The 24,319-nt window shown below is 43.6% G+C and overlaps 1 protein-coding gene across 1 annotated transcript in view; it reads right to left on the bottom strand.

Annotated features, from left to right (window-relative positions):
* Window positions 1–651: 651 nt before the first annotated feature.
* Window positions 652–24,319, bottom strand: part of LOC139646918 (myocardin-related transcription factor A-like) — a 39,632-nt gene continuing 15,964 nt past the window's right edge. Inside the window, exons 2-19 of the mRNA XM_071522709.1 lie at window positions 24,040–24,105; window positions 15,044–15,099; window positions 14,474–14,549; window positions 14,153–14,314; window positions 10,464–10,630; window positions 10,068–10,196; window positions 9,775–9,837; window positions 9,386–9,570; window positions 9,078–9,264; window positions 8,321–8,600; window positions 7,827–7,984; window positions 6,211–7,374; window positions 5,895–6,092; window positions 5,353–5,469; window positions 3,958–4,107; window positions 3,422–3,514; window positions 3,273–3,321; window positions 652–3,113 (exon numbers count right to left, since the gene is read on the bottom strand). Of these exons, the coding sequence (XP_071378810.1) occupies window positions 2,527–3,113; window positions 3,273–3,321; window positions 3,422–3,514; window positions 3,958–4,107; window positions 5,353–5,469; window positions 5,895–6,092; window positions 6,211–7,374; window positions 7,827–7,984; window positions 8,321–8,600; window positions 9,078–9,264; window positions 9,386–9,570; window positions 9,775–9,837; window positions 10,068–10,196; window positions 10,464–10,630; window positions 14,153–14,314; window positions 14,474–14,549; window positions 15,044–15,099; window positions 24,040–24,105 (3,887 nt within the window). The 3' untranslated portion in view covers window positions 652–2,526. The remainder of the gene's footprint in view (window positions 3,114–3,272; window positions 3,322–3,421; window positions 3,515–3,957; window positions 4,108–5,352; window positions 5,470–5,894; window positions 6,093–6,210; window positions 7,375–7,826; window positions 7,985–8,320; window positions 8,601–9,077; window positions 9,265–9,385; window positions 9,571–9,774; window positions 9,838–10,067; window positions 10,197–10,463; window positions 10,631–14,152; window positions 14,315–14,473; window positions 14,550–15,043; window positions 15,100–24,039; window positions 24,106–24,319) is intronic.

The raw sequence follows: 24,319 nt of genomic DNA, 5'->3' as shown, positions 1-24,319 counted from the left end.
CTGCTGCTAAATCAACTGGACACTTTGGGCTATTTTGTAGTCTGATATGATCTCATTAGCATAGCCCTCTGGAAGATTTGAGGCTGATTTTGAATCGTTTTTGGTGATGGTTAAAAAGTGAAAAATGATTACAAATATATGGTTCAGTATGTTTGTGGTGAGAGAAGTGGAACACTGTGAAATAAAAAGTTCAAGTGTGTGATGCAAAAATGTGTGTGTGTGTGTGTTTGCAGTAACATACAAGTCTGCAAGTTTTCTAAAAAGCGGTTTTGGATTCAGAATACAGACATTTTGTCGGAAATATAATTTGTCACAGTACACAGAAACTCGTACTAAAAGAGTGTTCCATTGCCTAAAATGGAAAAAAAAAAGCAGTAAAATCAAAAGTCCATAAATAAATGTGCATTATAATACATTTTCAGTGTCTATACTGGTATATTACAGCATTGCAAGATCTCATTGTGGGAAAGGATTTCAATAAATTTTCTTTTCCCCATTGGCAAAGGTACTGATACAGTACAGGACAGTAAAATAACAACAGTGACAGCAACAATAAAATCATTATTAACAGGGCATTTTATCCTAACACATTATCTGTCAAACATATATGAAGCTGCAGCTGTTTCCCTCCTTTGTATTTGGTGTGTGTGCGTGTGTGTGTGTGTGTGTGTGTGTGTGTGTGTGTGTGTGTGTGTGTCCATTAGATAACAGTGCACACACAGAGTGAGAATAAGTATATAAACTACTGTAGTTTCACTACCAAACAATGTCCCAAATGACCTCAAAAACCTATTGGTACTATACAGAAACATAAAGCATTGAGTGTGAACTTAGAGTATGCATCAAACTGTGTAGGATAATTAATTAAAGTGATGAATAGATACTACTATTCAATGTTTACGTACATTTGGAAGATATTCACTTATGAAATATAAATACAAAATCATATCATGACTCACATAATGTACATACTGTAATGTAGCAACATCTTAAAATCAAAATTAAGACCATGAGTTTCACTAACATCTTCAAATGATTCACTCTGCAATACGCACAACACTCTGAATACGCAAAAATAAAATCATTTTCATTTGACTTTTCTCCACCAGATTACACTGGACCTCTATCTCTGGCAAGCTTGAGTAACTAATGCATCGTGAATGAATAAGCAGACCGGAGCAAAACATCTCAAAACTACTTAGGTTGATGTATAAAGACTCTTGATTTGGAACTAAATGCTTTCACTTATGATGATGACCGTGACATATTGTGATGCTGTGTGCCATTTCAAATGAAGGGAACTACAAACGGTTCAGTTATCTCTGGAGGTTTAAAGTATGCTGAGATACTGTCTCATTTCAGGCCAGGCTCCTGCTGTGGGAAAATCTCCACCCACACTGTTGTTGTCAGCTGACTCGCAATGATTTTTCTAAGTCCTAAAAAGCATTGGAATACCCAGCCCAAATATCCTTAGGCCCAAATACCAGTCCAAATCCTTCTAGTAACTTTCTCTGAGTGATTGAGAAATTCATACAAGATATAGGCTGCTCGTGTTTCTGCTATATTTCTTCAACAATGAACTACCACCACAAAAACAATGCCACCACTGCTGGAGCGAATATATGATGAATGATAAATATACATATAATTAAGGCTAAATTGCTTCCGAAGCATGTATTTGTGATTTCAGTTTTCTCATTACAAAGTACCACAAGTAAGAAGAGTATTAGTGCTGTAACCAGCACAAGAACCAAACTTAAGTCCAAAACAAGGACAGATATGTAGCCAAAACAAAAATCACCACAACTGTCACCAATGTGACAAGAAATCTATAGGAGAAACAGTGAGATACACTAAAGTAGCAATCTATTACTTATTTGAAAGTTACTGTGCATGTTCAAATTAATATTAATGTGGCCCTGGTATGAAGCTTGTCTCCACCTCTACACTATAATCTACGGTGCCACTAAAACTGATGTTAACAAATCATTGTCTTTCACCTTCACTTTGGCTATCGGATTAGCTATTGATTATCATTACTACAAAGGCAGCTAAGCGTTGCATTATAGTTAGACCAAGGTTAAATAAATAGATAGATACTGTATACCTTTTCACTGTTAAATGGTGACTGTGACACAGGAAACTTGAGATTAATCTAAAGGCAACAGGTAAATGGCTCAGTTAAAAGTGCCTTAACTTTTGGGTCCATCCATCTGATGTGTTGACAGAAGCGTTACTCAACATGCTAAGGATGGATAATAGACATAGGGCCTGCCTGATAAGTGTAGTTTGCGTGAAAATCAAGTGTATACTGTATGTGCATGTCTATCTGAATGAGTAATAAAGGTCAAAGTGCTCTAAGGTTCAACATACCAGTGTGTGAGAAGATACAGTGAGAGTACTTTTTAATCAAATGTCAACCTCAGCAGTCAATTAAATGTTTGTGTGCACGTGAGAGCGTGCACGTGTGTATGCATCTGTGTAAGTGCATGCGTTTAGGAACAGCCACTTTAAGACCGCTGTAGGCTATAGGCAGGAGTCCCAGTGTATCTGCAGGTCCGAACTGTCCAAGAAGTCAGCGGAGAAGACGCTGGCGGGTGTCTGGGGTCCCAGCGGGGCCAGGGTGGGGGTTTCCTCCCCGCCCCCGTCTCCCATGGTGAGGTCCAGCCAGTCCATACTGTCCAGCCCCTGCTCCCCGAAGCCCAGGCCTCCGGGAGGGTCGGCCGCCGTGTAGCCCAGCTCGTAGGTGTCCATGGGAGACATGGGGTGGTCCAGGATGCTGGGGGTGCTCAGCATTTGGCTGTGGAGGTCGTCGATCAAAGTCAACGGGCCGCCGGGCTCCGCCCCCAGCAGGGGCTTGCCGGTGGTGCTTTCCAGGAAGTCCTCCAGGCGTCCGCTGCCCGCCTTGCCGAGTCGCAGTCGCTCCTCTGCGGCGGTGGCCGGGGTCTGCGGTTGGCCCGGCGCTGAGGACGGGGCCCGCGGGGGGGCGAAGTCGGCCGGGGCGGGGGGCGACAGCACCAGCTGGAGCGGGGAGGGAGGAGGGGAGGGGGCGGGGGAGTTGGGGTTTAGATGGTCCAGGGAGGGGTCTGGTGCTGGTTTGAAGGTGGAGATTTCTGAGAGGGGAAAAAAGACACAGAATTGAAACGATTACTCTCATATTACTATGGTGCTGTCATGTAAAATGTCAAAGTAGAGCTGCATGAATAAATGAAGAAATCAGGTACTGTAGAACAGAACAGAACAGAACAGAACACTGTGGTATTGCATCTTACCTCCAGTCTGAAAAATGATGTCAAAGAAGTCATCCATATGCTCAGTATCCTGAGGACAAAAGAGACGGAGAGAATGTAACATAAGAAAACACAATGTAAAGTGTCATCAGCAGGTATGTAATGACAGTCAGGTGTGCAGTGCACCGTACCTTGTTACCAGGTGATGAGGCGGCCGTCTTGATGGAAGCTGGAGACAGAGGACTGAACAATGCATCATGGTCCAGACCAGGGCACACCTCCTCCTGCAGGAGAGGAGAGGAAGAAAGGAAAAAAATATAAAAACATAAAATAGAACAAAAAACAGAATAAGAAAAGAAGAACAAGGAAAGAAAAATGAATTGTCATATTCTCTGAGTCTCTCTGCAGTGCCTGATAAAAAGTTGTACTATTTTGTTTTGTTTAAAAACAAAACAAAAAAAAGCAATGAGCTTTTACAAGCTGTCTCTGTACCTACAAATATAAAGAAACTCAGTAACAATACAAGATAGGAAACAAACATTCTGTGGCTACAGTTGCACTTCATCATCAGAATAACTTCATTTATATAGCACTTTTCCAAACAGGAGTTACAAAGTATTGTAGTATTATACAATCATGTAATACAATTTTTGAGATGTGATCACAAAGGTCAGCCTTAGATCAATGCATCATAATATGATTGGATGATAAACATCACACTGCTTACAGTTTGAGAACAAGGTGACAAGGCGTCTTTCCCTGGCGGAGCGGTCTCCTGGTCCTGGAAGAACGGCTGCAGGTTGGGCGGCGCTGAGAAAGACTGAGCGACTCCCTGCTGGGATTGGTCTGTAGACACCTGAAGCCCCGCCTTCTGTGACTTCAATCGATCAAAATGAGAGGAACGATAAGTACTCATTACAGGGGAACCGAATACCGTTTGCCTCTGACAGCGGAAAAAACAGTTAGGGGACATCTGAAATTAGCAATAAAGCACTTTCCCTCCTGTAGAATCTATTTTTCACTGAGCACATGTTTTCAGCAACGTCCTACTTCACATTCACAGTTACTAACACACCTGCCTGTACAACCACAGTCATCAACTGTTGGCCACAAATACTCGAGTTGTACTCATACACTGTCTCTACCCAGCTTTTCTCACTGACTCTGGGGATCTGAACTGGCAACCTTCCACCCACATGCCCACTTCACTAGACTTTAGGTTACTGCCACCCCAGAAGTGAGAGCATCACAGGAGGGATAAAACACTAAGGAGACAAAGAAAGATGGCCGACGGCAGCAACGTGTGTAATCAATACACACGGCTCTATTCAAAACCAAAACGACATATTTGAAGACCAATTGCTCCGGCGCACCTGCACTCGATGCGAGATACTGTACGTCTCAATTAGCCGAGACGCGACAAAGTCTTTGTTCCTCCTCTGTTAACAACATAAATCATAGTAATGGAGGATGTCGTCAGAGTAATTAGCAAAGCAATAATAATCAGCATCAGAATACATTAGGCTACTGTCAGCCGCTCTTATCAAGGATTGCTGTCAGTGTCTTACACAGCATACATCATTAATTTCCACTGTTATTGGACTCGCTGGAGCAGTTCTCATCGACTCTCATCTTTATCTCTCTCTTTATGGAACATTAACAGACTGTTCTGTTATTGCCACAGTGCCGGTGAGAGGGGCTCCTTGGCCGGAGGGAACTTCGTTTGCGTTGAGAATGAAGTGCGTGATGGGGATCCCATGATATGTGTAACAGAGAGGTTGAAAACTTGCTGGTGTAAAGACTTAACACCTGCAGTTCAACGGCTATCTCTGATGACAGAAATGTCCTGTCCAGAAATGTCTAGCAGTAGCATGATGTATGTACTGACGTGTGTTAAACTCCTATTTCAAACTATACATAAGCTAGATTTGGATATGTTAAGGCATTGAAAATATCAAGTCACAAAAGAAATTCCTGTTTTCAATGATTTTACAATGCTATGTTTTCGCAGTGATCCTATTTCGCAAAATAACCAAAATTCGCAAAAATAAGATTTTACAATGTCATCATTGCCATGTGTTGACTGTTTGCAAAGTCAGACCATCGTTACTGTTTTATTCACCTTTCTCTTTTGTTGTTTCAAACATCCCATTTGTATCCTCTGTTTGGATTGGTTATCAGCATTGGCCAGCGGAGGAGGGGATTGGCCAGGGAGCTTGGCTGGAGTAGACTGCAGTCGCTGGTGGGAATTGAAAAATTGAGTGCAGTTAGTAGAGAAATAATAGAATAATAGAACATCAGAAATAGTCTTTTGTGAGCCCTATATATATCTTATATATCAAAAAAATGAATTTCCTCTCAGTAAATTTCACATGCTTTCCATTCGAAGTCGGAAAGTCTCCGGAAATTCAGTCAACAATAAGAAAATGCTTATTTATTAAACGTTTGCTGAAACAGGTAGAATAGCAGGAAGTACATTTTAAAAGCAAGAAGCAGCCAAATCTACATCATCCGTTTCAGGACGTCCATATTTGTCTTGTGGGTTTGATTTTCCGACAAAATAACACGTGAATGCAATGCTGTTTATCAGCCGACTTGGAATACCAAGATCTTCCCAACAACACATAAATGCACAAAGTGTCTCGCAAAAAGCGAGTCATATACCTGCAGCGTAATGTGATTGGTTGCTTTGCTCTCCGGTGCGTCAGGCCCTTGCTTCTCGGTCATGTGATTGGTCAGCGCAATTAGGAAGTGGTTGCCGTTGCTGTCGGTGACCAGGGTTGGGGTGGAGCCAGTCTTCAGGAGGTCCAATGGGAAGGAGGGGGCGGAGCCTGACTGCTGGTTGAGGAATACTTGAGGCACCTGTAGAAGACCAGCAATACTTTTTAGAGGATGAATTTCAAGCATCAGCATGTCCAAAATAATGCATAAAAATGTAACTTGTTTTGTAAGAGACAATATTGTATAACCCATCCCTGACCTGTTGTGACTCCTGTTGCGCCTGCAGTTTCTGTTGTATTAGCAACTGTTGCTTTGCCTGTATCAACTGTTGCTGCTTCAGCTGGATCTTCGTCTGTATCTGGATTTGTTGCTGTTGTTGTTTTGTTTGTTGCTGTTTGGGATTCTGCTGCAGCTGCTGTTTCGCTTGCTGCTGTAACAGTGAGTGTTGCTGCTTCAGCAGAATCTGTTGCTTCAGCTGTATCTGCTGTTGATGTTGCTTTGACTGTTGCTGCTGTTGCGATTGCAACAGTTGCTGCTGCTGCTGCTGCTGTTGTTTGAGCTGCTGTTTGTGGGATTTCTTCTTTCTCTGCTGAGAACGTTTCTGCAAGTTCTGCTGGTTCTCGAGCATCTGATTGTGGTTCTGACGCTTCTGGTTCTGAATGTTCAGCTGTTGCTGTAGCAACAGCTTCTGTATGGCCTGTTGCTGAGCCAGCTGCAGAGCGGTCTGCTGCAGACGTAAGTGTTGTTGTTGTTGCTGGTGTTGCTGCTGCTGTTGCGTCTGTGTGCTCGCTTGCTCTGGCTTGATCTGCATCTGAGTCTGCTCTTGCACCCCCTGTGTTTGGGAGTAAGACTGCAGGAATTCCTGAGCGGGTGGTGATAGCGCGGCTGTCTCCGACACAGCCTCCTCTGCCTCCACGGCTTCCTGTTTGATCGTTACCTTGGTGATGTCCATCTCACATGAGAGGGAGGACGGTGGAGGAGGGGATGGAGGATGGACAGATGAGACAGCGAGGGATGAGAGGGGGATGTTGGGCACATCAGGAGGTTCTTTCTTTACTCTTACGAGAACCATAGGCTCTGCAGCTTGTCCTCCTGCTCTTCCTCCTATCTTCCCATGCTCCAGCTGCATCCTGAGCGCCTCCACCAGTCTCTGCTTCTGCCTCAGCATCCTGGTCAGCTCCTCTATCTGCTTGTCCTTCTCCTGCAGCATCTTGTCTTTGTCCACAGTGGGCACCGCAGGACCTACGGTGGTAGTAGTGGTAGTGGTGGAGATAGCCGATGGGACCAGGCAGTGTTTCTGCAGAGGGGAGGGCTTGATGGAGAATTGACAGGGCGCTGGGGTGGAGCAAGGGCGCTCTTCTTTGATGGTGGCGGTGAGCTGAGCAGTCGGCTGAAGGCTCAGCTGGGTGAGAGGCGAACTCATCTGGAGAGGGAGAGGGAGAGGGAGAGGGAGAGAGAGGGGGATTAAATATCTAAATGTAAGGCAATGCAGTTTAGTAGCTGCAGTTTAATTGAGTTTAAACAGGTGCTCACATTTGTGCAATGAGCAGAGATTTCAAAGAGAAGCTTTGATGGTTAAAATTAAAGTAAAAAAAAAACTGCAAACAATTGTTAAAAAAGAAGATCTGAGGCTTTATATTATGGTTTCAGCGGACCTAGATGCAAATTAAAAGGCAGCACGTTGAATGTGGTGAAAATTCTTAACAGGCTAGAATTTGTCTCATTACTGATTCCACTCTCAAACACACAAACATCCCTTGTGTCTTAACCTGGCAGATCCTGAGTAAGTGGAAGAGAAAACCTAAATGTGTAAAGGAGAGCGTGGGCTTATCTAGGATTAATTCAACACATCGCAAACAACGAAAATCTTCGCACCATTTCCCCGAAAGCGTCGCTGTTGTAGCTGGTGTCCTCTGGGCTCATGGCGGCCGGCGAGCGGTCAGAGGGGGCGGGGGAGCCGGGCGTGGAGGAGCCGCTGCCGACAAAGGTCATGAGCTGCTGTGGGGGGGCTGCAGCTGGGGCGGCTGCATCGTCTGTGTAGTGGTTAAGAAGAGGGATAGGACATGAGGCAGATAGCACAAAGACAGTACAATAGCTATACTGTTTTAATCGTTTTTCCTGGTGCTTGTTTAAACCTTTTTTTTTTCTCTTCTTCAGCAATTCTCTGCTTCACACTCACACAGTTACACACATTCGCACCTGGAAGACATCCATTACAACCACCAGGTTTATTTGATGTAAGTAGTATTTAAGACACTGTTCTCAGAGGGAATCCCCTGGATAAATATAGAATTGGGTAATTACATTTCATTATAGACACAAAATGTACATGTACTGCCTATATGTAGGGCTTAATCACGTCCAATCACCTGACTGAAGGGCCGGAGAAGAGGACTGGTGGCGCTGAAACTGTTGCTTTTGTGACATGTTGTTGTTGTTGGTGGTGCTGGCAGTAGTTCTGGATGTTCCTCCTGCTCCTTCAGCCCCTGGCCCTGTGGCGCCCCCTGCTGCTGGAGTCGGGGTAGCGCCGCCTCCTCCTGCACCTCCTCCGTTCAGCTCCTGGTAGGTCCTCAGCCTCTCGATGAGGTCATTTTTGGTGCCGGAGACGGGCAAGCTGCGCAGCTTCAACTCCGTCTTCAGCTCTGCCACCTGACAGGGGTAAAAAAAAAAAAAAAAAAGAAATTGAGATTCAAGCAAAAGAGCAAGGAAAAGACAAGTAGATGACAATAGAGGAGGATAAATATATGAGGAAAATTGAAGAGGGATCAAAGGCAAAGAGAAGAGAGGAAGCAAAAAGACAGAACGATCCATCACTGTCTCTCTCTGTCAGGTCTAAGTAGGGAGGCCATTTTTCAGTGTCAAAATTTTGGTAAGTGGATCTCTTACGCAAGTCAAGCCCCTATCCACCAGCTACTCCATGTACTCAACAGCTTGTAGACAGCAGAGAGAGTTGTTGGACTATGTCGTATTGATTCCATTTGAAAGAGTGAACACTTATCATTCTGCTGGTGCGATGCACTGCGCCACAAACACCGAAGTTCCAAGTTAAGAACAAGACAAGAGGATAGGGATAATGAACTAACAATGCAGTTTTGTTTTGGATCCGTGCGTTGTAGTTCAACCGACCTTCATTTCGTCCAGGTTGGGGGGTAGAGAGACCGGTTTGGTCGTCCCTGCGGGAGCAGAAATCTGACGGCTGTGGTTGCCCTGGTTGGAGGGGGCTGTCGACGGGGCAGTAACAGGCCTGGGTGGGGAGGGGGCGGTGGTGGAGGTGGAGGAGGAAGAGGCAGATGGCTGCAGATCCGTCTGGGGTCTGTTGGAAAGAGAGAGAGGATTATTTGCACCCGCAACCTGGTCCTCGCACCTTGACCGATCACCCTCTGTGTCCCATGCGGGTGCTAGACCATCACGCGCCCTCCTGTAAAGAGACTCACTTGGGCGGCGCGGGCAGGATGGTGTGGTAGTTGTAGTGCTGCTGCTGCTGGCTGAGGATCTGGAGCTGCAGGAAGAGCTGCTGCTGCTGGAGGATCTTGGCGTAGGATGAGTCCAGCTGGGGAGGAGGCTCTTTATCGCCCTTCTGGTCAGGAGGGATGTACTGATGGTACTTTAACTTCTTGATCTGGAAGGTAGCACATGAACAAAATATCTAATATCCGTATTAGAGCTATACTACTACTGCTACTGCTGTTCTTTGAATCCTTTCTGGTCAAGAGGGATGTACTGGTTCTTTGAAATAATGGCTTTACTATTTACTACCTCTTCTACTAGTAATACTATTACACTTCTACATAATACCACCACAATTAGAAGAAATAATACTTACTTTAGGCTTGCTGTCTTTGGGTTTCTTAGGTCTCTGAGCAGAGCGGTCAGAGTTTGGTTTAGGCTGGGATTGGAGAGAGGGGAGGGATGATGGTAAATGTCTATTGTACAGTTATAGATTGCAGTATACTTCATTATCAATTCAACTTCATAATCATAATCATAATCAGGGGCACTTTGCACCAAGAGGATGCCAATTCTGAAAACAGTGGGGAATATAAACACAGTCCACAGACGTATTCAAATCTTTAAAGACTTCATTCACTTTGGGTGGTCTTGACAGATGTCACTCACCTTGATCTGTGTGAGGGCCGCAGACCTCGGTGGAGATGGTGCTGCCATCCCATTGGTCAGCTTCAGCGACACGGCGGGTCCAGAGATTGGTGGGAGAGGAGGAGGTGGAGGAGGAACCTGATTGAGGAACTGAAAATATACTTTGAGTTAGAAACACTGATCACTGGTCCCTACCCCACAGTTAGAACTCTGGTCCAGTGCCATTCTGTAACTAAAACCTAAAAGTACCAACAATACTTCAGTTGAGACAGGAGATAAATGTTGGCTTTGTAGGGCAGTATGGAAAAACAGATACGGTATTCATCTTGCACTGCTGGGGGTGGTGAATTCAAACTCCAATTACAATCATCAACATGTTTGTCAAACTCTGGTACAGCATCTCTGGTATGGTCCCACCTGTGTAGGAGAGGGGATGCTAGTCCCGGCCAAAGTGTCTGGGGGAGAGGACAGAGGTCCCAGGCTCAGAGGAGACTCCTGGCCACCTGGCTGCTCCGGGGACAGACTGTCATTACTGTCCTCATCGAATGATGAGTTCTCACCTGAGGCCTTCGGAAATTCTGTCTCTGAGAGAGAGAGAGAGACAGGGAGAAAAGAGAGATTGGAAATCTAGGGAAGTAAACCAAAACATGAACACTACTTTCTGTAGCGCAGCGCTACAATTTACGTTAGGCATGTGGCCATATCAAATACAGTTTTGTCCCTATGTGAGGGACAGAGGGATGGATGGAGAGACAGACAGTCCTTTGTAGCTCGCTCTTCCAAAATTTGAAACTGGTCCAAAGCATTCCATTCATCCCCACAATCAAAACATTGGCACAGTGCAAGCTATCTACCTGGGCTGTGTGTGTGTTCCTGTCTGCTTGAGCACATCCCTACAATGACAGCACACAGCAAGCTTTTATCACCTGCATTTACAGGTGTTAAGCCAATGGATTCCTCCTGACAGTTAATGCTTACTGCATTACCAACGAAGCGCCTCCCTGTTTGACTGTGAGCATCCCTACAGTGTCAGCCAGCATTATCACCAGTGCCTCCTCTACAAGTATCAGCAAATACATCCCTGTGTGTGTGTGTGTGTGTGTGTGTGTGCCTGTGTGACTGTGTAAATTACTACAAAGTTAGCGCACAAGCTTCTCCACCAGCGTCTGCTCTACAACTGTCAACCAGTGCATTTATCCCCACAGGCAATGTGATGGCTGCTGCAGAGCAACCTAAACGCCTGCCCCGCCTGTGTCTGCACATCATTACCATGAAAGCTACTTTTATAACTTATGCCTTCATTGAAATAAATTGTTCTTTGGGTGTGCGGCTATGTTGAGCTGTGGAACCTTTCATTCATTTCAGTTCACTTGCAATAAAACCGAACGAGGCTAACCACCACTAACCACCTTATATATATAGTATATATATAGCTATATATATATTTATATTATATTATATTTATATAGCTAGTATCTGACAGCTAGCATCTCTGTTAAGGAAAGGCATTATGAGAATTGAGAACCCTGGATGATCTGCTCTATAATTTATGTCATGAATAGATTAAATGTTCTCCAATTTATGTAATGGATGAGTACTGGGCTAATAACAATATGGCCTTTACAAAGTGTTTTACAGACAACAAAAAACACGTTTGAAGAATAAAAGAAGGGAATGAAGGGAATATAAAAGTCCCTTGTTCTGACTGAAACTTAATTAAGAAAACTAAACTTTTATAGCTAAAAGTTAAATAATGATATTCAATTTAAAGCGACTGCAATCAATTTCAACTTGTGCCTTACAAATTCAATATTATTTCAATGGCTCAATATGAACATGACAAACTGAAAATTCTGCAAATACAATTCTCTGCTAGCACTAATCTCTTTCCATATAAAACTTGTGCTACTTGACGAGTGAATTTGAATGAACTAACATAATTCAAATTCAGTTGTCTAGTGTTTCAGCCCAAAGCCTAGAAGGAAAACATTTATACAATTATAGGTGTCTTAGCCATCTGTAAATTTGACTACATTTAGTTTAATAGCCATGCAGATCGTTAAGCCTTCATAGGGCTAGTTGGAGGAAGGGTTGGTTGATCTACAAAGACTGTGATGATCCCTAGTGCCTCTACTCCAGGTAGATCTGTAAATGTGAATGCACACTATGCCCTCATAAAAAAAAGCACTGGAAAAAGAGAACAATTATGGATGTATTATTATACTAGGGAGATAGTATAGTAGGGGAGACCATCCGTCAACCAGAGGACTCTCCAAGTCAGCAAGCAACAATCGAGCTGAAGTGATCATAGCTGACCCTCACCTCTGACCTCTGACCTCCTTGTAGAGAAGACAATTTTCCTTGAACAGCATCACATTATCGGTATCATGTGGATCTTCCAAGCTTTACAGGGATAGCAGTAAGAAAGGTACCTGCCTGGACCCCCCCCCTGGACTATGAAGGAGCCTGTTGTATTATGGATGGATGTGTGTTATTTGGTGACAGGAGCCTGCATGGGCCGGGGCTGAAAGCTCTGTACAACACACCGCTGGCCTTTAATTTACCATCAGCAGGAGATGATGACGAGACAACATGGGGCTGATTAAATACCCTCCCATCCAATAATGTGATGACTTCCCTACTGCTGCGCTTTGTCAATGTGTATGTGTGCGTGTCTGTGCCTTGCATCTCTGTGTGTGTGTGTGTGTGTGTGTGTGTGTGCATTCCTGAATGTCTTGTGCCTTGTATGTATGTTCCTGCGCATTCCAATCCCATGTAACTCTAGTGTTTCCAGTGGAACTGAGCGGCGGTAATGCAATTGTGCTTGTGTCCCTGTGACAAAGACAGATAATCCACTGACACTGTACCTTATTGAATCTCAGCTTTCATCCCTGGACACATCAATCAACCAGCCGGACCCACTGTCTCTGATCTCATCGTCTAACCCCAGACAGCTAAATCCACAGCAGTGGCTGTTTGAAGCATGGATACTCAGGCAGGGGAGTGTGTGTGTGTGTTTCAAGTGTGTCATCAGACATCTGCATGCGTACGTATGTTTTTGAGTGAGTGTGTTTGCGTTTTAAGTGTGTGTCACCAGGCGTCTGTGTGGGCGCCTGTGTGTGTATATGTGAAATTAGCACAGTCGAGGCATCTGAATGGGCACATCAATATGTTCGTGATAGCTGGAGGAGGAGGTATCGGCCAGGAGGGACATCCTGTCAGGAGCCCCTTACAGTGTGGGCGTTTTGATGCATCACACATAATTTATAGTGAGGGTGCACACGCACGAATGTGATACGAATATGAAAATGAATGTAGCAGGTGGTGACGTGAGAGGAGTGTGTATGAGCTGGTTCTCCAGTCTGCGGTATCTCGGATGACAGTGCCTTTGATAGCAGAGCAGACTGGTTGCTGCAGCCGCTCTGCTCATTCAGGATCTAACAATATCTCACGGCCGCTGAGCATCTGAGCCGCTATTCCTGAGCACCGCACTGCAACTCTGAGATGCTTCAAGTGTCGTTATCTGTTATTCGCTTTAATCAACAAGCTTAGCAGATGACCTGTTGAAAGCGTATACCGCTGTAATCATCAGACCTCTACGGATTGGACCAGTGGTTCTCACCAGTGGGATTCCAGGCGGTCTCCAGCAACTTGATGAATTGTTAAACTTCAGCATTATTTCATTTACAAGAAGTTAACACAATTAGAGAATGTAGAAGAATGACTGTTTTGATCATAGTTTCACTGTTATCTCTCTGCCTACAGTACAGATAGTCATGGGACTCTGGACAAAATCATATAAATCAATAAAAAATATTTTCAGATTTGGGTTCGAGGGACAAAATCTCATCAAATGGAGGTCCGTGGCTCTAATGTGGACTAAATTAGGGGTCCCAACATTTGAGGCAGTTTGTGCTTACTTTTAAAGGACAACTCCAGCGTGACAGTGGGAATAGATAGTGGGAATACTTAATGCTATGATGGCCTGTTTATTACTGGAGTGAACAGGCAGGATGTTCTTGTGTATTGGTAATGATAGAGGTGGTGGGCGGCATTGAAGTGGTTGTTTTTAGGAGTGTTACTACTGAAGCAGCGGCAACACTTACCTATGATGGCCTGTTTAATGCTGGAGTGAACAGGCAGGATGTTTTTGTGGATTAGCTCCATGGGCCCGGGCCGGTGGGAGATCTTATCGTTCAGGTCATCGGCGAGGCGGGCCCTCTTCAGCTGCAGCTGCTTGGCCTGCAGTGACGGCTCCGCTGACGTCTCTGGAAGCATACACACAACCAAAGATGGACATTTTTTTTTACCAGCCTGCTAGGACCCTGGGAAGGAATTATCAGACTGGCCTGGGGCAAAAAAAATCTCCCAGTCAGGAGATTTTTGCAGCAGCAAAGTGAGAGACCAGTGAGCGAAGTGAGACTCACCCTCCAGGATGTGCATCCTGATCAGTTCCGACCGCTGCGGTCGACTCTTGATCTTCCTCTTGAGATAGTCCTCTGTCTGGAGAGAGAGTGAGAAGAGAAAATGAGAGACAAATAGACAAAGGCAGGCAGAGAAAGAAAAGAAAAGACACAGGGCAATAAAGACAGAGAGAGAGGAGACAGAAAACAACAGAGAGAGATAATAAGAAAGAAAGAGAGAGGAGAGGGACGGAAAGTAAGGCAGAAGAGAGTGAGAGAGAGGAAGGACAAGTGGGAATTGAACCTTTAACCCTGGCAGTGTTACTGGCATGTTCTACCTATTGGCCAACTATCTTAGCTCTTACTTCTCTTTTCTGGCACTTTTCTATTATATGATCAGTCTAGAGTCACATGAGTGATGTCAGGGCGCTGTGGCTCCTATCCCTGAATTCCTTAGAGTGTGAACTAAACGGCTAAAATGTAAAATGTAATATCCACACCACTTACAAAACCTAGAGAGAAGAGTGATTGCCTGCTTTACTTACAACGGGCCAGTTTTCATTCCAGTGATTGATTGTAGGGTGACATACTCACCCGTGCTCGTTCCAAATTCCGCCTCTGTTCGTGGAAGGCAGCTGAACTTTTCAGCGCTGGGAGAAAGAGAAAGAGAGAGAGAGAGAGAGAGAAAGAGAGAGTGTGAGATTAGCATGGCAGTGTGTACCTTCTGAACGGAAATGTAGGGCAAAATGGCTCTGAATGGCTCTTTGCCTTTTCAGTTCAGTTTCAGTTCCGTTTGAATGGGTTTATTGGTGATAAAGATGATTCTTCTCACACTGCCAAAGCTTTCCCTTTCTAACATTCTGAATGCCGCGCCAGTGTAGTAAATGCCTGCTCACACTGTACAGCCTCACACTGTAATAAGCCATGACAGAGAATGTATGATATTCTAGGCAGCGGTCCCATTACCGGCCTCTGTAAAAGGCCAGGATGCAAGGTCAAGGGAGAATACTAATGGACTGGATTCTGAGGTTTCCATTCCAATGAGACTTTCTACATCGCTGGAACTCATGGAATCTCTTCAGCATTCAAGAAGTGACTCAACCAAGACTACCTCTAGGCCTGTAATTATGCAAAAACCTAGGGATTAGTGGCACTGGAAACCTCCGGGTTGTCATGATATCAAAATGGGGACTTAAATACCAATATCAGCACAGGCATCATGGTTTTGCTTCTGAAACATTATGACAGAAAGAAAAAGAAAAAGAAAAAGAAAATCTGAAACAATAAAATAACATAATATCACATGAAGAACGCGGATGCAGCCAGGTTATAGCAATAAACATAAATAGCAAGAGATTAAACATTACTACAAAAATGGTTGAGAATCACTGACACAAACCATTGAAAGTTGTCTCACAGAAAGTTGCAAATGGACCAATCAGAAGTCTCCCCTGACTAGTTGTTGACCAATCAGAGGCAGTGTTGCAGTGAGAACATGAGGTAGTGAGAGGACAGGGGGAGAATCTGAACATATAGCTGGATTATTCACAGGTTGTTTTGAATGCTTCACACATGGTGAATTAACTTTGGAAAATGGGTAGAAAACAGTTTCAGTCATTTCGATACTGACAGACCAAATATTGTTTTTATGATCTACATATGTGCCACTGTCCTCATTTTTAACATACTTCTAAGCTGTGCTCCTTGCTGTCATTTCCCCTGATCTCCTGGCAAGTTAGCCATTAGATTTACTGAACTACCGTACTTCCTGAAAGTGCCACGTTTCTCTATCTCACTTCATTCTCTGTTTGCTTATCTGATCGTTTTGGTGAGGCCGGCTTTTGCCCATTCAATGTGTAAGATGCAAACAAAGTAGTAAAGTGAAAACTGTAACAACTATGAACCAGAAAGCCGCAATGCCCTCAAAACTCAGTTTATTATCAACCACAGTTCCAAGGTATTTGGAAGGAACTATCTCCACTGCCTGCCCCTTCATGATGGCACTTTGTGGGGCATGTGGATGACACCTGAAAGCAATGTACATGTCCTTAGTTTTTGACACATTCAGCTGTAATAAAGTCTTTGATGAGCTTATTGACCAGCAAATTAAGTTGAATGATGTTGAAAGCGGATGAAAAATCAACAAACAACAGCTGGGACATGGTTTTTACTAACATCTAAGTGTTTGTGTAGGTCAAGAACAGTGATGGTGCTGTCGGGAATGCCCCTCTTGGCCCTGTCAGCAAACTGAAATGGATCAAGAACTTTCTCAGTTTTCTCTTCAAGCATCTTCTTAAACAGTTTCTCACGGGAATTCATGATCAGAGAGGTCAAGCCAAGTCATTTAGTACCTTTGGAGGACTATTTTTCGCTACAGGGATCCCAGTTAACTGTTCCCACAGCCTCGGCACCCTCTGCTGGCTGCTTTCTGTGCAATACATAGGTGGAAAGAAGACTATCCCCACCAATGTACTTCCCTTTTAAGTGGAGAAGTGGGGGCATCCAAGTGGCGTGGACTATGAACTCATAACATTGTGGGTTTGAAACCAATTCATGTCCTTTGTTGCATGTATTCACGCAGATAAAGTGATAGAGAGACAGATAAAGAGATACTACGGTAAGCTAAATACTAGCCACAAACACATATGCAGGCATCAGTGCATGCATGGACGCTCACACTCACATATACATACACACCAGTGTTGCGACCCACTGGGTCAGCTGCCCCGGGGCAAGACTACTGGTACCGGCTCAAGCCTCAGTTCACGTCGCTGAGCATCGTCACACTGCTGGCACACACACACACACACACCCCCGCACCCCCTGGGGACGTCACCCCTCTTCGACCTCTCACCCATCCACAAGGGGGGTCATGTGGCCTCCTCGAGGGGGTACGAACCTGCCTGTCAGTCAGCCGGATGGGGAACGAGCGGTGGGATGGAGGGAAGGATGGATGGATGAGCACAGAGTGCAATACGGAAAGCAAGGAATGGTGGGAGGGATCGAAATAGATAGGAAGGAGATGGAGAAACGGGAAATTGATGGAGGGAAGGAGTTAGGGGAGCAATTGGCCAAAGGGGCAGAGGGAGGAGAGGAAATGGAGAGTGGTGGGATGAGGTCAGAGAGAAAAGACCCCTTTATCAGCATGAGTGGCCGCATCACGGCCCCTCAATGCTCTGGTGACAGACGGCTCGGTCTGTAATGTTAGAGAACATGGAGCACCATCGCTTCCTCTGGCTCTGACTGTCTTTCTGTGTTAAAACTCCTGCTTTGTTTTCCTTGTGTGTTAATTGGTGTGGCTTGAGTCAGATATCAGACCATCTTACAAAGGAATCTAACAAGACAGTATTTTACCTTCAAAAACGATCATCTGGTATAATGTAAGCCTGTCATTTATACCAGCTGTGAAGTTATTTTCTTTGTTGTCAAGCTATTTTGTATTGCACTGCTGAAGTTTAGGCTATGTCTAGTTGCTGGGCATTTGTTTTTCTCTTTGTGTGCTGTGTAGTGTTCCAGACCTCTCCACAGGTCAGCCCATTACATTGACTAAAATATTAGTCAACTTCACCAAATAGCTTTTTTTGTTTGTTGGTGTTAAAACATACAGATGGAGCCATTTCAGAAGTGAGAACTTCTCACATGCTGGTTGTACAGCTGCTACATCGTTGCTCCACCCCCAACACGAAGTGTTTGGAAAGTACTCCAGTACTTGTGCCAAATGCATGTAGTGTGGAAGGGCATCTACAAACCATTCACCATGGACCTAACTGTCAAAGTAACTGAGGTGCAGTTTATCAGGCCTCAAGTGCATAACCAAAATGTTACTGCAAACCCAACCTCCCCTATGAATGTTTTTCTGGTTGTACAAGGTGACAGTGAGGCTTCTCCTCATGCCTGTTTTGTGTTCAGAAATAGCTGTGGCTTAGCCATTATCACTGCCTAAGCTTATGAACATTCAACTGATATGAGACCAAGGCCTCTTAATCACTCACTCAACTCGGTTGTTTTTTTTTAAATGCACTTTACTGTGACTGGAAAGAGAGCAGAGGCAACGGACGGAAAAATGTCTGTGCTCTAATCAAAGGAAGCGAGAGATTTAATTTTTGGGTGAACTATTCCTTTAAGTGTGTGATACCCTGCCCTTCCCTAATCATCTATCTATGATTATGATTGAGAGACAAAACAATCTGAAATCCATACTTATGTGTGTGATGCAATACATTTTCAAAATCAGTTAGGATTTTAAAAGTCTCCTAGTGTGTTCCCAGCCTTAAGTGAGCATGAAATGCGGAGAAACAGTGTCATTGTTTGTGTGTGTGTTTGTGTTTGTATGTGTTTTCAAAGTGCACTGTATATATATATGTGGTGTGTAGGGTTTTTCTAGAGGCACATAGTGTCTCAGAGTGAGTATAAATAACATGCTAGGTAGGGTATCACTCTGTAGGCTTATTATAGCACTGTGTGTCATGCTGTGAGACATGAACACACACCCTAACACACACCATGGCCTCAAGCAACCAACCATGCAGGCACACACAATTAACCATGAACCTACATGTATGATCGAATACACAAGCGGACACATGTGCACACACAGCAACACGAATGATCACCAGAATACTTATGTGCATGCACCGACTCTCTCTCTCACACACAGTGTGAGCTCATCTCAACTGTTAAACTACCATCTAAGCCAGACCAGAGAGATCCTTACTTGTTTTTTTTTTAAATCAAAGGTATTTCATTTATTTTACAGATAATTAAGTATTTGTAATAGTGTAGATTTGTTTCACAAAATGTCTCATTAAAAATATGCAAATGAAGCCTGACACAACTGTCTCAAAAAGACGCAAAAAGTGTGTTATCACATTGGCCGGGAATGTGTGAATGATGCCATAGCAAATATGTATAGGAATATATTTGCTCTAAGGAATTTATGATTACCACTAAGGCCTCGCGCCTACAGCTGCATGACGCTGCCAAAAAAATTCTAATGGGATTGGGTTGTACTAGTTCTCATCCAATAGGTGATGAATTAGCCTAGCCCAACAGTGTTTCCTTTGTTTCTACTCATTTTATGTGGTGAGATTCATCGTTACATCACCATTATGCAGAGAGTGTCACTACCCTTCTTCTCCTCATCAACAAAACACAACAGCTCGGAGCCAATGTTCTAGAGATGTTCTCCAGCCTGTGGTCAGATCCAGAGGCTAGTGTTAGACACAAAGCCAAATGGTCATATTCGCAGGGCTAGTGGGGATGGCGGCCCAGCCACGGCTAACACTGAGTAAAGGCATCTAGCTTATGATTATGACTTAACATTAGCCTGGCCGCTCTATTAAAAGTCCTAAGGTTAACTTCCTCGGATAATATCAAATGACAGGTTGTAGCCTCCAGCCTAGCACTAAAAGAAAGGTCATAACCTCAGCTATTAATGAACAAGATATCATAGCCATAAGGCTAGTGTTAAGTCCATAGGGACAGCCTAACCTATGTAGGATGACATTAAGAGCTAGCCATTATAGCGTAGGGCCATAGGGCAAATCTATGCTAAGACTGCATTGTAAGTGAAAAAAAGGCTTTGTGCAGGATTTTTATTTCATTAATACGCTGCTGTGAAATTAATTTTATATTACATTTTAATGCAAACTGGCACTCCTGCAAACAGCAATCCACACTATGTTTCATGCTTAAATATGGTGCAGTTCTTTTTTTTTTTTTTTTTTTTCAGTTTTAAGGCACAGACTGTGTTCTAATCAGTGTTATGATGAGATGAAACTGATGCTGGATTTCTCCCCTCTAGGTCAAGCATCATAACTATTTGGACGGAGCTACCTGCAATACTGGTAGCCTTAATTGTAAGAAAACCATTGACCATTTAGTGCCATGACCTATTCACTGAGCTGATAAATAAAAAAAGAGCTGTATTGTGAAAACACCACATTTGTTATGTACAGAGAGAATATGACTGAATTTCCTCCCTTGTTTGTGACTGGCAGGAGAGGCAGGAGAGGTGCTACCCTCTAGCAATGGACCAAGACTCCTGGAAGATTACGTAAGACAGAGTGGATACTAGGAAAAAAAAACCTTGAGAGAGATAGAGGAAGGGGAGAAAGGTGAGGGAAAACACGGCAGATAGCGAGAGATAAAGAGACACACAGCACAGGTAGACAGACAGAGGGCGAGAGCTGGAGGGAATAAGATAGAAAGAGAGCCATTAGCATAAGAGGTCAAGTGGCTGTTTGTAAGTCTAATGCCCTAGAACCAGAGAAGAGGGCCTCCTCTGTGGTCTAGTCTGATTCTGTACAGAAGAGAGATAAAGATGTGGAGCATGTAATGAGAAGTGCTGGGAAATGGCTGAGTGGGAGGGGAAAAATGGATGATGGAGCAGAGAGGGGATAGGGGGGAAGAGACAGCAAGAGGAAAGGATTGAAGCGAGGAGTTGAAAGGGGAAACGGTGTTAGGCAGCATCCTACTAACGGGACTGAGTGGGAAAAAAAGAGAGGTGGAAAGGAGAAATGGTTTAGAAGGGAGGTGAACGTAGAGGTGGAGAGGACGGCAGTTGTAAGGAGTAAACAAGAGGACGAGGTAAGTGAGGTGAGGTGTCAGCGAGAGGGAGTGAGGGAGTGTAGCGATAAAGAGGTGAAGAGCGAGCAGCTGGTGATCTGCCCTTCCTCTGACTGCTCTGTCCTCCTGCTCCTCCACCTTTTTGTGCCGTTGTTGTTTTGCATTTTATACATGCAACTATGACTGGTAAGGAGACAGATGCAAAAGAAAAAAAAAAAAAAAAAATCTATATCTTTGATGTTTTCTAAGAGATCGTTCTTGAACTATCTATCTGTCTGGCTGTTTGGCCTTGTTTAATCTCTCTCTCTCTCGCTCTCCTAGCCTACTTTCTCCTCCTGTTGGCCCAGTTCACTTTACTCTGTTGAGACTGTAAATCCACATCAAAAACAAAGCTAATAGTGCCTCTCCTTCACTTAATAGCTTGTGCCAACCGTAAACAGGTCATGCCCCATGAACGATGGACTAACAAACAAACCACAATCTGTGTAATTTTGCCAATGCTGGACCATAGTGATGATGCAACATTTCCCCAAGTTTCAGCAAAATCCAATCAGTGGTGTCTAAGATTTTGCACGTCACACATGGACTAATGGAATGCAGTGGTGAGATGCATCACTACCGTACTGCCAGGTGTACAAGTGCACACTGTATTTCCCTTATGCAGTGCTCTTAGTTCTTTAAGAGCACATACCATAACTCCCCTAAGCACTGCACACTGCAAAAAGCGTTACTAACAAACCAACACACAGCCCGGCTCTTACACAGGTGCACACAGGCACCTAATAAAACAGCAAGCCTTTGGTTAAGTGAGTGTAGGCAGGGAAGGACTAATTGGATGATATCAAGTAGAGAAAACCCTGCATGCGGCTCTTCACGCCAGCCAGTGGAGGAGAAGAAACACAAGATGTCAAGACAGACGAGAACTGTGAAAACACTTATTCCTCTGGTCACACTTGGCCTGCACTGACACACAGCTGGATTGCGAATCTCTCACTTTCTCTCTGTCTGTCCGTCTCTTTCACTCTCTCTCACACGCACACACATGCAAATACACTTACTACACAGATAGTAACAAAACTCAACATTTGTCCCCTCATTGTTAACAGCGGCCGATTTTAAATAGCATCTTTCCATTTTGTGGTAGCTCTCTAACCGGATGAGGTCTGAGCCAGGCTGATTATTAATGCTGTCTGTCTACAAAGATAAGGATTGGTTCTTCTGTTGCAACTGCTATACATAGAGAGGGGGAAATAGTGTGTGTGCTTGTGTGTGTGTGTGTGTGTGTGTCTGTTTTTGTGTTAGAGAGGGAGGGAACGCATATGTGTATGCAGTTGTGATGCATAATAGAGTATATTTCTGTAATAGCATGCTGGACGCAGAAAATAGGCTACCTAAATAACTAGCCGATAATTCAAGCATTTACCACATTACCAGATAACAATGCAGACCCATAGCAAATTCTAGCAGATAAAACATAAAGCAAACACATTTCCTGTGTAAGTACTGACAGGAGATTTTAAATTGACAAAAAAGAGAAAGTGGTCTAATCAGCTTCTTGATACACTATGAGACTGTTATGAACCATGGATCCACGGTCAACACCACAGAATATGAAAAGATAGAATGGGCGTTCTGATTCAATTCAGCATCTGAACATCCATTAGACTGCTGGACTTAAGACAGCTGCCATAGTATGTTTGATGACACTGACATGGGATTATTAGCTCTGATAACATCGCCACGGTGTTGGTACAAGCGAGCTAAAAACTCCAAAGACCAGATAACTGTAACTTACTATAATGTGTCTGTCTGTAGTTTGTGGCTATATTTCAGCTCAGCTTCTGTTTACATTTGTAATTTGTAAAAAGAAATTGTAAAAATACCACAGCTATAATTACATACATTGATCAATATGGTACAGGCGCTTTTGCCCTCTCCTCTTTCAAAATAACGCACATTGTAGAGCAGCTAGAATGACACATTGAGGCCATGCTGGCAAAAATGCAACACAATGCATTTAGTGGAATTTGAAGGTAACTCTGTGATCAACCTATTTGTTGAACAGGTTGACTTTTCAACCCAATATATGTAAATAATGACACCTAATGACAGAACATATGTTGTTATTAATACATGTTGTGTTTAAAAGTAACGCAAAGGTTTGCTGTCTCACACTGGACAAAAAAATGTGTTGAAAATGACATCATTTTTAATAGTGTATACTTCAGGCTCAGGAAGCATATTCTACTGAGTGGATCTAATGGAAGATAAGTTATGTTTGTTCCAGGAACCTGCTAATGCAAGGTGCAGGGGAAGTCCGTCCTAACACAAAGCCATAGAGTCAAAGGTATAAAAAAGAAATAGCGCTATCAAGCTGGAAATGAAGCCATCTCAAATCTTTTCAGTTTGAATGCACAGGTGGTAATCATTCAATCAGATGAAACACAGCGAACGGATGTTCATGGTGGCATCTGACTTACGACTCTGATTCACCTTACTTTGAAGACCGAAACCAGCGTTTCTCATGAACCGGCAGCGCTGTCTTAACCACAACCCAAATCACCTCAGACATTATCTGTTGTGCAACCAGTATTGAGGGTAAATGGTAACGACACAGCAGATTCTCATGGGCACCGATGGTGACGGTTGAATGAGAAACCTCAACGTGAAGAAAAGTCAATTCAGCTAAAAGAATACACTATACATAGGGTGGAAGGCTGGACAAACCAAATCATTTTTTTGAATAACTAATAATAGACATTTTTTTGAATAACTAATAATAGATTAAATAATAATATAAATATATACATAATTAGAAAGATTGGCACCGATGTGAAAGTCAAACCATTTTGTACTTATTTCCATGAAAAGCTACCATTGTGAACAATACTAGGTTGTTGCAGCGTACTGACACTATGTACTCATAAATGGAAATGATTGTGTTGAAAGCAGGGGCCAATATTTTTATGTTATATATATATATACTGTATATATTAAATATATTGTTTGCTGGTTCTACTTACGTGGCATGATCCCCTGGTTGACCAGCTCTTCTCTGGTTCTTCTCTGTTGTAGCTTCAGCTGCAGAACTACAGAGGACATCACAGAGTCAAGGAGACAGAGAGAGAGAGACAGACAGAGAGGGAGACAGAGAGAGAGAGAGAGAGAGATAGAGAGAAAAGAGAGAGAGAGAGAGTGTGATAGAGTGATAGAAATAAGCAGAGGCAGAAAGAGAGAGACAAACATCAGTCACTGCAGAAGGATGGATGAATGAGCATCGTCGAACTGACAAACACCAACCCT

This window comes from Centroberyx affinis, unplaced genomic scaffold (assembly GCF_046629955.1).
Source record: "Centroberyx affinis isolate AG114_WGS23_722 - 3 ecotype Tasmania unplaced genomic scaffold, CSIRO-AGI_Caff_v1 ptg001020l_1, whole genome shotgun sequence".
Taxonomy (NCBI): Eukaryota; Metazoa; Chordata; class Actinopteri; order Beryciformes; family Berycidae; genus Centroberyx; species Centroberyx affinis.
Note: the sequence above shows the minus strand (reverse complement) of the source record. Positions and strands in the feature narration are given on the sequence as shown.